Here is a 12,482-nt window from a genome sequence, read left to right as displayed (position 1 = left end):
GACACGAGACTCAAGGAATTTATACGAGGGAAAGAGTAATTATAAAACAAGATACTAACTAGAAAGATGTAATCAATTCCTATGATGATAAAAGCTCAATCAACAAAAGTACTTTGTTTCTCTCTTCTTCTTTTTTTATTGAATTTTCTTTTCTTTTCATTTCTTTTCTTTTCTTTTCTTTTCTCGAATTCAATTACAAATAGCAATATTCAACTGTGAAAATCAAGCAATTGAATTTAAGAGAATCAATGGAATGGCACTCCAAGCAACAGATAAACTTAGAGATGCAGGGAAACCCTAGAATTTTGAAACCCTAGGTGATGCAAATTTCAGCCAAATCCAAAAATCCTAAGAATTTCGGCAGCCTACTTTTTTTTTTTTTTTTTTTTTGCAACCCCAGAACAATGAAGCCCTAAAATTAAAATTAAAGATGAAAGAATTAAAAGATAGAATCAGACTTGATTAGAAATCTGTCTCTAAATACCAAATTATATGAACCCGTGGGAATGGAATCCATTGAACCCACAATCAATTTGAAAACTCACCCAAGAAAGTCAAAATCAAGCCAATGGAAAATTTAGACCCGTTGAGGAACTCGTTTCAAGAACCTAGATTATATAAAAATTTAGACCCATTGAAGAACCTGTCTCAAGAACCTAAATTATAAGGAAGAACATCACAAAAGTTGTGATTTACCTTTGAGAAGTTTAAAAGTTCATTCAAGAATAAAAGCAGATAAACTCAACTCACAATGAATAAATTCATCAAATTTCTAAAAACTCATGAACTGTGTCACGGCTACAGTAACATATGTATCCCTTCCCCTAAACAAAATAAACCCTAGGCCAAAATAAGTTCCCCTTGTTTCCAAAATACCCTTGGGCAAAATCCAAGGCCTCCCTAAAGAAACCCTAACTGAAAATTAAAACAATCCTTAAACTACCCTTAAAACTTCTCTTAAAACCCTAATTCATAAAACATAAAATATATGTAGGCCAAACATCCTCAAACCTAATTATTCTAAACTAATAAAATAAATCATTTAAATGATTTAAACAAATTGAAAGCCTTCAATAACAATAAGCCCAAATAATAACTCTAAGTTGTGTCTTCCACAGCTTTTATCAAGTGGATCAAAACTGATTCTTCTTCTTTAAAGCCCATCTTGTGTGTTGGACTCTTGCTAGCTTCATCCCAAGTGGATTACACCAATATTTACATTGCTTCGTTGATCTTCTTAACTCTTAATCTTATAATTGGTAAATCTAGAACTTGCAAAAGATCTTTAAGATTAAGTCCATGTTGGTGCCCATCACCCACAAATCTATCAATTCCAGCACATTGGAAACTACTAGAGGCGCTCAACCAAGAGCCATACTGTTGAAAAGATGGTGATCCTTCAAACATTGACATTCCCTTGCTTGGACAAACCACCTAAACAATTGTAATTCTTCCCATTTGGAAACAGAACTTGGGCAATCTTTCATACTTAAAATAGACAAAAATAGTTTTCCCATCCAACAACAGCATCTTCCCCCTTATTAAAGGTTTCTATATATTCAATTCAACAAGAACACGCATAAATTTGCCCCATCCATGACCCTTAGAGTTAGATTCCACATGCATCACATTGCCTATAGACTTACCCAGTTTTTACCCAATAATAGAATTCATACATCCAAACGGAAGATTGTGCAATTGTACCCAAATATAAGTATAGAAAATAGGATATCTTTAGGTGGAGTACTCCCATCAAACCATTTCAAACATATTAGATATTGATCAAATAACTAGAATTGGCCATCCCAAATATGAAATAATTCCCCTTCAGACACAAATTCAAAAATGAAAGTATTATTGCCCACTTCCACAATGTTAATAGCAGCCAGCACCAGTTTTCCAAACCTTCAAAATGGTTTTTCTTTTTTTTTTATTTTTTTTTTAACAAACCACATTTCATTAATAATCAAGTCCTTACAAGCAATTGCTTATCAAGCCATACAACTTGAGATACAAAAGAAGGACAATCAGACCATAACACCATATCTGAAAAATTACATGCATTTCTCGCTAACAGATGAGCCACACTATTTCCTTGTCTACTAATATGCAGAAAGTGCACCTCTTGAAAGCCCTGCAATAACCTTCTAATATCCTCAATGATGAAGGCAAAATCTGTTAAAATATCAAGAGAGGAATTCAGTATGTCAACAAGAACAAGACAATCAGTTTCCACTATCAACTTTGGAATACAACACAAATCTATAAACCCCTTAGCACTACTGTTGCTTCTTTAAACTTTGGAGAGGAAATCTCACATTCAATTTTTCTACATGCAGCAATTAAATTACCTTCACAATCCCTAAGAACAACCCCAACACCCGCTTGCTGCATCTCAAAAAAGTTTGCTCCACCTACATTCATCTTAAGGTAACCTGTAGGTGGAGGAGAACGGCTTAACACCTTTTGTACCGCCTTGCTATGGCAATAAAAAATCTGCACTTTTTTTTTAAAAAAAAAAAAAAATCTATCTGCATGGATAGTGCACCATTAATCACATGGGTAACACTATGGATAATATTCTCATAAATCAATTGATTTCACCTATACCACAGTCCCCAAGCCATAGCAACAAATTTAACAAGAATTTCCTCACCCCACTTTCCTTCATTGCCACAGCTAATTCCCAAAAGGACATATCAAAATCAAAATCATTCATCAAAGGCGCATACTATAAGCACATATTTTTGTCAACTAAACAATAGAATAAAGCATGAGCAGCATCCTCATTCCTACTTTTACAGAAAACACAACAATCTTCCACTTCAACCCCTTTCCTCACTAGATTATGAAAAGTTAGTAAATACTCATTACACGCTGTCCAACCAAAAACCTTCATCCTTTGAGGAATTTTCAGTTGCCAAAAACATTTCTAGAATGAAGAAAACTGATGTGCTCTAGACCCCTCACCTTCAATCTGAGATTTTGCACCAAGAATCATTCTGAGATACTAACACTTGCAACTTCAGAATCTAACTAACTATCATTGGATTGAAGAGAGCTCGCAACGCATCCACATTCCATCACCCAATATCAGCATCCAGCAAAGCATTGACTCTTAGATTAGAATCAAAGCCATTCATCATAGCTTCCTAGATACCTTCCCTTCGAACCCTTAGAATCCAAGGGTCATGAAAACCCTTACAGCCTCCCCTTTACCCAATCTCCACGTACAACCAGATTTCAACAAACTGAGGGAACTAAAAATCCCTTTCCATACATAGGATTAATTAAGACCAACTTTAGCATCAAATAAAGAGCTCTTTGGAAAATATCGGGGTTTAAACATCCCATGGAGGAGAGAATCCTCATTTGTTAACAATCTCCAACCCTGTTTAGAAAGAAGAGCTATAATAAAATCACTAAGTTTTTTGAAGCCATTCCACCTCTAAACTTAGAATCACATAACTTCTCTCACCTTACCCAATGAATCTTCTTACCTTGAGATTGATTCTCCCACAAAAAATGAGCAATCATCATCTCCATCTCATGACACAAGCTTTGTGGAAACAAAAAACAACTCATGGCATATGTCGAGATAGACATTGCTACAGCTATTAGGGAACCTCTCTTCCCCCTTTTGATAACATAGTATACCTTTCCACACTTGGAGCTTTTGCCATAATCTCTGCTTAATTCTTGAAAAAGCCTTCTGTTTTGATCTACCAACCATAGGAGGGAGACCTAAATATTTCTCATATTGCTGTACATTGCTCCCACCACATACACATAATTTCAGCCCTTAAATTCTCCTCAACATTCCTACTAAAAACCATAGAGGTTTTCTCCTTGTTAATACACTGACTAGAAGCTTTCTCATACTTTGCCAAAAGGGACTGGATCTTCACATTTGTAAAGACATCAACTTTGCAAAAAATCACACTATCGTCTGCAAATAATAAATGATTCACTCTTGGAGCTTCTCTACAAATTTTAACACCCTCCACTAAACCCTGACCAGAATTCCTTCTTAGCAAATTAATCAAGCTTTCCATGCATAACAAAAACAAATAAGGAGATAAAGGATCTCCTTGCTTGAGACCTCTCGTAGGAACAACTGGTCCCTTTGGACACCCATTAACAAGAACTTAAAATGACACTGTAGAGACACACTTCATGATAAGATCAAATAGCTTTTGAGAAAAACCAAGTGTAATCATCATCTTTTCCAAAAACACTCACTCAACTCGATCATAAGCTTTATTCATGTCAAGCTTAAGAGACATAAAACCCTTCTTTCCTGCTCTCTTAGAACAAAGATAATGTAATGGTTCATAAGCAACTATAACATAATTGGTGATCTGTCTACCTAAAACAAAAGCACACTGAGTTTCTGAAATCACTAAATGCAAAATTCTTTTTAGTCTATTTGCAATGCATTTAGATAGAATCTTATACAATATATTACAAAGGCTAATCGGTCTGAAATCAGCCACTTTTGAAGGATCATCTTTCTTAAGAATTAAAGTGATAAAAGTATGATTCATATCCTTAGGAAAATCACCATAATTAAATGCATTTAAGACAGAAACAGTAACTAATTTACCAATCACTCGCCAATATTTCTGATAAAAAACAGGAGATATACCATTCGGTTTCGAAGCCTTAGAAGGATGCATTTGCTTGAAAACTTCTTCCACTTCCTCTGCCACATAAGGCCTGATCAACTCCTCATTCATCTGCTCATTAACCTTAATCTCCACCTCTGACAAAATATCTTCCATGTCAACCTGATCTCTCGCTGAAAATAAATGCTGAAAATAATCCACAATCAAATTATCCATCTAAACCCCTTTCCTCCATATACCACACTCGTCTTGCAATTGAAATATTCTGTTTTTTCTTCTTCTAGCAATAGCTTTACTTTGAAAAAACCAAGAATTACTATATCCTTCTCTAAGCCACAAAACCCTCAACCTTTGTTTCCACATAATCTCATCTCTCTCAAGCCACTTTTGGACATCCTCCAGAGCCAATTATGAGAAGAACTCTGTTGATAAGTAGGATCAGAGACTTGGAGATCTCTCAACCTCATTTGCGCAACAACCAATTCCTTCTGAACATTACCAAATGAACCTTTATTCCATCTATCCAGATCTGAGGAACATTGAGAAATACCACTCATAATCTACCTCAAATAATTAGCCTGATCCCCTTGAATTCAAGCATCTCCACAATATGAGAGCACTCGCCCTCACCCACCCACATTGCCTCAAATCTAAACGGTCTTACCCCGCTCCTCCTTTGAATCCCTCCATTAGTATCTAACTATAAAGGGATATGGTTAGAATAGGCTGCTACACCATGTTGAACTCGTAGATTAGGAAAATGCTCACACCAGGCCAAGTTTTCCAAAAACCTGTCCAACCTCTCACTAATAACCCCATCCCCTTCTCTTTTATTACACCAAGTGAAAGGGAATCCAGAATACCCAAGGTCACGAAGCCCTCCCTATTCCAGCACAACACGAAACAATCTTAATTGCCTTTTATTTCTCAAACTGCCTCCCCACCCCCCCCCCCCCCCCAAAAAAAAAAAAAAATTCAGATTGATAGAGGATTTCATTAAAATCTCCAAACATCAACCAAGGACATCTCGCCCCCGAACCCAGAGATTTAACATGGTATTTTTGAAAGCATCATAGTTGATACGTTTTTCAACCATTATCTTTCCAATTAAACAACATTTCCCACATTCAAGTGTAGACTGCATATCATCCCCCACAATCAAAAGCTCACTCTTTTCTGATTCTGTGAGGCATGGTTTGTCCCATAACTTAGTAATTTCTTCCGCCATCAGTCAAAAAAATTCCAAGCTTTAGAACTAAGGATGACAGACCAAAAAGAAAAAACAACAAAAGAACTTGCCCGTAGCAAACTCAATCTTTCACCAAGAAGTGAAAGAAAACAACTTCCTTCTCATTCAAAGATGAGATCGAAGAAGACCCTTCACGAAAATAACAATCCCCTTGATCACCGGAGTATTTTGTAACTGCTTATACCGGAGGGCTCTCTCATAATTTATTATAGTACTGAACATTAATATATAATATATAATTTATTATAGTATGGAACATTAATATATAAAAAACGTTTGTAAAAAACTTGACGAACGTGGTTTATTACATATTATATATTATATATATTTGATGACATAATATTTCCATTGTGTCTTAATGTCCTTTGAGCCAAATTAATGCATTGATAGATAATCCAAAATATGTACTACTACACCTATATATTAGATTCTTTCCTGCACCGTGGAAACAAAGACAAGATGAATTATTTTATTAACTTACAATTAATTTATAATTTTTTTTACAACTCTATATTAAATGAAGTGCATAGATCGATATCAGTCTATGGCCAAAAATGAAAATATGGTTGATATTTTCAGTAGCATATATTCACAAAATATATTATACAATAAAATGTTAAAATAAATTGACCAAGATTTTCCACTTAATAATAATATATAGCTTTTATGAATTGGATGCCATTTGGTTCAGTTTTATCTTTTCCAGACGTGAAAATTCAACAAAAAAAAAAAAATATCTTTGATTTCCTTTAATCCATTTAAAATCATGTATATTTGTTATGCGTGATGTTACAAAATTATTGTCATCACTAATCAGAACTGTTACTTTGGGCCGGACCCATAGCAAAGATACTTCAATCATCTTTCCATCCGATTCTCAAGATGGGCCTAGAACTAAGACCATTCTAAACCCGGTCTATGGCAGGCCCTAAGGTAGCTGGACTAGACCTCATAAACCGAACGGCTTGTCAACAATTTTGAGCTCGGTTCATTTGAAATGTTTGCTCGAGCTAGACTCGAGTTCGTTCATTAACTAAACAAATTAAAACAGAGCCCATGTTTAAAGTTCGTTACCTAACATGAGCTTGAACAAACACAACTTGAATAATATATATTTTTTTAAATAAAATTATTATATTTTTAAGTTGGTGTGTAGAGTATATAATCTACATCATTTAAATGGTAAGATTTGAGTTGTAAAATTTAAAATTTATTTTTCAAATCAAATTATATCATATAGTTGTTTTATCTGATCTGATCTACACAACGGCTTAAGAATAAATCTTTTTTTTTAAATAAGTGTTATTGTGAAAGTGAATATGTAAAAGTTAAAACCAAAAATTATTTTAATATAATTTTTTAAGAGTATTTTTGTTTTATAGTTTTTAAAAAATTTGTATTGATTTTTGTGTGTCGATAATGATTGGGAAATGGTTGGATGGAAAGTATAAAAGTTGAAATAAGAAATTTGAGATTTAATCTAAAAATAATTGAATTTTTTTGAAAATGTTTGTAAACTGGAGATTACCATATATTTTATAGTTTTTTTTTTTTTACTATTTCTATTTTAAATGGAGAGTATTTTTTATAAAATAAAATTGTAAGCTATCTTTATTTTATAACCATTATATCTTTATTAATGGGTCCTCAATTTATTTATTATATCTTTATATTTTTATAAAGATATATCTTTATAACGATTATAAAATAATACGATACCTTGCAATTTTATTTTATAAATATGTCCTCAATTTAAAACAGAGTTGTAAATAGGAATTTTTTTTTTTTTTTAATTTTTATGGATTTTGATATGAAAACTTTTACTCATCATTCTTGTACTATACACTATACATAATTTTTTATCTTTTTATTTTTTTCTTTAATAAGTATGTGGTGTAGGGATAATGAGTAGAAGAATTCAATTAATTTAACATGAATAAAATAAAAAATTAATAAAAAAATATAATGTATAGAATGTAAAATGAGGAATAGCAAATCTCTTCTGATAGATATGGCATGTCCGTCTCTCAAACCCATATAAGTCATCGCAGCTTTAGAAAAGTAAAGATGGCGAATTAATTAGATGGGAAGTGAAGAAACCCGATCCACTTTATATAAAAGATTAAAGTTGATTTAACCACTAATTCTTGCTTTAATGGATATATCTAACATTTATAATTGAAGGAGAGGGCAAAAGAACCCAATTATTGAGAAAAATAAAGACAATATTGGAAGACTTGGACAAGCAAATTAAAAATATTAGTATAGGATGTGATGAGTGGCATGGATCACGTGAAGTCGGTGTTATGTTTGGTTGTTAGAGTGACTTTAATTTATTTTAAATTAATTATTGATGAGATTTATTATTTTTTTAATTTTTCATAAAAGTATTAAATCCATCTCAACATTCTTCATACGTTCAAACTTATATTTCAACTTATGTACAGTCAAACACATCTAAATATAATAAATATGATATTACTATTTACATATAAACTTAAATAACCTGAAATCACCTCAGCATCTAGATGTACGCCGAACACTAGATGTTAATAGAATATTTGCATATATCCTAATGAGTGATCAAGATTTTAAGAAGTTTAAAATCAAATATCGTACTTGTTTAGACATTAATATTAATATAGAATGAAATTGTTAAGAACTTGATGACATATAATCCAACTCTTCATATGATAAATCTCGGTTCGAACCCTCTAATAAAAAAGATAATATATCGTGCTCGTTCGCCTCGAGGAATGCCAATTCGAGCTGGAGGAGTTGGATTTGGAGTTGCTGCATGGCCGGTGAACGCCTGTAAGCAGGAATGACGCTGGTGTGTGGGGTAGTACTTTATATTTTGTCTCCTGTTTATAATTTTACGTACTTTTTTTTTTTTAATCAAATATAATATTACGTACTTGTGATATTACTTCAAAAGGTATTTAATTATCACGATATTAATTTGTATCTGATATTATATATACGTGGGAAGAAATACATACTTAACTAATTAAATAAAATAATATAAGCACAAAATAATTTCAAAATTAATTACTTACTAATTTGATACTGACTTTTGAATAAAATAATAATATTTTTTAAAATTTATATGTTTTTTTGTTTGCTTTTTGACAAAAAGCCCATATTTCAAATAAAGTAATGGAGGAGGACCGCTTTCAAGTCGCTCACGCTACTTTTACCAAAAGCGAATTGGGCGAAGCTGGTATGAAATGCCGAAGCAAGGCTGCTTGGCACGTACGTACATGAATAATTCAACAATGTTAGCTGCGAGACATCTTTATGCAGTTAGAATATAAAGCAGATAGCCCTTTTGGTTTTCCCTTCTGTGGATGATCATCTCTTGCTCCCATGGGGAACATCTCAATACTGAAACCTATTCTGCTCGTCTTCTTAGTGCTCTTCCTTGATCACCGTCATATTTCAGTCGCTAATTCTACTGTTCCTCGTTACATTGCCGTTGATAATATTGCCCTCAACTGCGGCTCTTCTGGCAACTCAACGGATATGTATAACCGAACGTGGATTGGAGACATAGAGCCCTCCAAATTCGCTCCCATAGAAGAACGTAACCAGAAATCTGTTACCTCAAGAGCCCAAAGCCAAGACTCATTTGCAGAAACTGTCCCCTACAATATGACTGCCCGTTTATCCTATTCCCAATTCACCTACGTATTTCATGTCACCTCCGGTCCTAAATTTGTTCGTTTGTACTTTTACGAAGATTCATACTCTGGTTTTGATGGATCTCTGGCCTTTTTTACCGTCGAAGCAAACAGTAAGTTCACCTTACTTAGAAACTTCAGTGCTTCCATTCTTTCTAATTACTTGGGGAAATCAAAACGTCTTTCTAAAGAGTTCTGCATCAACGTTGAAGATGATCAAAAATTGAATTTAACATTCATTCCAACGCCAAGTACTGCTTCTAGCAGATTCTTTGCTTTCGTTAATGGAATTGAGATCGTCTCCATGCCAACGTACCTCTACTATAGCAGTCCAGAAAATCAGGGCCCACCTCACGTTGGCCAAAATGGTCGTTTCCCTATAGACTACAACTGGGCACTCGAGATGATTTTTCGACTCAATATCGGGGGCACGTCGATATCGCCGACGGACGACACTGGCATGTTTAGAGAATGGTCCCCAGACATCCCTGATTACTTGTTGAGTGGAGGCGTGATCCCCCGTGAGCCAAATTTGACGCTCAAATACTCAGTAATACCAAATTACACTGCCCCCGATAACGTTTATCGGTCTGCAATCACGATGGGTCCAAACAATACTTGGAACTTGCTTTCTAATTTGACATGGGGTTTACCCGTAGATCCGGGGTTCAATTATCTGGTCAGGCTTCATTTCTGCGAAATCGAGAGCAATATAACGATGGCCGGGGAAAGGCCATTCATTATCTATATAGACAACAAGACAGCCGAAGGTACCGCTGATGTAATTATGTGGAGCGGAGGAAGGGATAAGCCTGTGTTTCAGGATTATGTAGTGATGATCCAAAAGATGGGAGTTGAGGATTATAAGAGTACACTCTTTATTGCTCTACACCCTGGAAAAGCTACCAATGCAATCTACGACGCCATTTTAAATGGGGTAGAAGTGTTCAAACTGAGCGACAACAATAACAACCTAGCTGTACCCAATCCTCCCAATACTTCGCTGCGCTCTCCACCTCCGGCTCAGCAACCTGCTTCGACATCCAACTCAAGGAAAAAAAGATTCATTGCCATTGGAACCGGTGTAGGCTTATTCTTGGCCTTGCTCACTCTAACGTGTTGCGTGGTTGTTTGGAAACTGCGGACATCTAAGCGTTATGGTTCTTACTATCAAGTATTGAAGTGCTGGTTCTGGTCTGGCCAAAACAAAGGAAAGTCAACGAGGACAAAAGCCTCATCACTACCCGAAGAGCTATGCCGCCAATTCTCACTTGAAGAAATCAAAACAGCAACCCACAATTTCGATGAAGGATTAGTTATTGGCGTCGGTGGCTTTGGGAAGGTATATAAGGGTTTCGTTGACGATGGCACCATGACCGTGGCGATCAAGCGTTTGAACCCAGAGTCAAAGCAAGGGGCCCAAGAGTTTTGGAGGGAGATTGAGATGCTCTCCCAGCTTCGCCATGTCCACCTCGTCTCTCTCATTGGATACTCCAATGACGAGAGGGAGATGATCCTCGTCTACGACTACATGTCCAATGGGACACTACGAGAACACCTCTACGACACGGACAAGGATCCCCTCCCGTGGATACAAAGGCTCGAAATTTGCATCGGAGCAGCATGTGGTCTGAACTACCTGCACACGGGAGTGAAGCACCCAATCATCCACCGTGACGTGAAGACGACCAACATTTTATTGGACGAGAATCGTGTGGCCAAGGTTTCTGATTTCGGGTTGTCCAAAGAAGGTCAAGATGACAAGGCGGTTAGTACCATGGTAAAGGGCACGTTCGGGTATTTGGATCCAGATTATGCCAGGCGTCGACAACTGACAGAAAAATCAGACGTGTACTCATTTGGCGTAGTGCTCTTTGAGGTATTATGTGCCCGAAAAGCACTGAATCCAAAACTGGAGGAGGAGCAATGGAATTTGGCCAACTGGGCCCGGAAATGCATTGAGAAGGGGACCATGGGTGAGATCATAGATCCGAATCTGATGGGCAAGATAGCTCCGGAGTGTTTCAAGGTGTACGTGGATATCGCAGAGAGTTGCGTGCGTGATCAAGGGAGCCAACGGCCCACCATGAACGATGTTATGGATAAACTTAGCTTTGCATTGCAACGGCAGAAGGAAGCAGACGCCGCGAAGGAGAAAATAAATCCCGACGGCAAGGAAACCTATACGGAGGTATTATCATTCCATGTTTCTGATACAACTGAAACTCGCCGATACAATAACATTTTCAGCAGTACTCAAGTGTCGGAATCGGATAGTGGAACCTGGTTGACTACAAATAATACAGGGATGACCTACCCAAGTCTTGATTCTGATACTGTGAAGTGTGAAGAGATGTCTACGGACACCAGCAACGTCTCCAAAGCTTAAAAGTGGTCTTTTCCATGTTTTCCCAGCGTAGGTGTGGGGTAGTACTTGTTATATAAAGATGAGATAAGGTTGGAAAAGTGAATAATAAAGTAAGATAGAGAGGGAAGAAAGGATATGCATGCGCGTCTGAATCAAGTCGTTCGCTATCAATACTTTCTTTCTCGGTCCATGTTCAATTATGTATATATGGAACGTACTTTAGTCTGTGCAATTATTAATCTTGTTCTCATGTAATCATGTTAATGGAGTAAATGTACGTACAAGGGTAGTACTGCTTGGTAGTTACTTATATATTATTTAGTTTTAAATGAAGTGGATGATCATCATTACTTATATCATTTATTTTATATTCATATTAATTGTCAGTATGGCTACAATCCGATTAAGCCGGCTTGTGTTTAGGCCCGACCCGACCCGACTCGATAAACAGTCGAAGTGCAAAGTGTATCGATCTAGCCTTTTAAATTTTTATTTTTATTTTTGTAATCTAACTTTGAGTTAAATGATGATACATTTTAAGCGATTTTATGGAC

General features: G+C 35.7%; 1 protein-coding gene across 1 annotated transcript; it reads left to right on the top strand.

The window, feature by feature from the left end:
* The first annotated feature begins 9,183 nt into the window (after nucleotides 1-9,183).
* Nucleotides 9,184-12,249, top strand: LOC108994591 (receptor-like protein kinase FERONIA). The gene has a single exon (XM_035685667.1). It carries the CDS (start codon nucleotides 9,247-9,249, stop codon nucleotides 11,947-11,949), a length of 2,703 nt encoding a protein of 900 aa, XP_035541560.1. The 5' UTR covers nucleotides 9,184-9,246; the 3' UTR covers nucleotides 11,950-12,249.
* The last annotated feature ends 233 nt before the right edge of the window (nucleotides 12,250-12,482 follow it).

The sequence above is a fragment of the Juglans regia genome, chromosome 15 (genome assembly GCF_001411555.2).
Source record: "Juglans regia cultivar Chandler chromosome 15, Walnut 2.0, whole genome shotgun sequence".
NCBI classification, from domain to species: domain Eukaryota; kingdom Viridiplantae; phylum Streptophyta; class Magnoliopsida; order Fagales; family Juglandaceae; genus Juglans; species Juglans regia.
The sequence above is the reverse complement of the archived record's forward strand: the minus strand, read 5'-3'. Positions and strand labels throughout refer to the sequence as shown.

Coding starts and splice junctions, on each gene's coding strand:
- LOC108994591 (XM_035685667.1), top strand. CDS start 9,247: ATGGGGAACATCTCAATACTGAAACCTATTCTGCTCGTCTTCTTAGTG.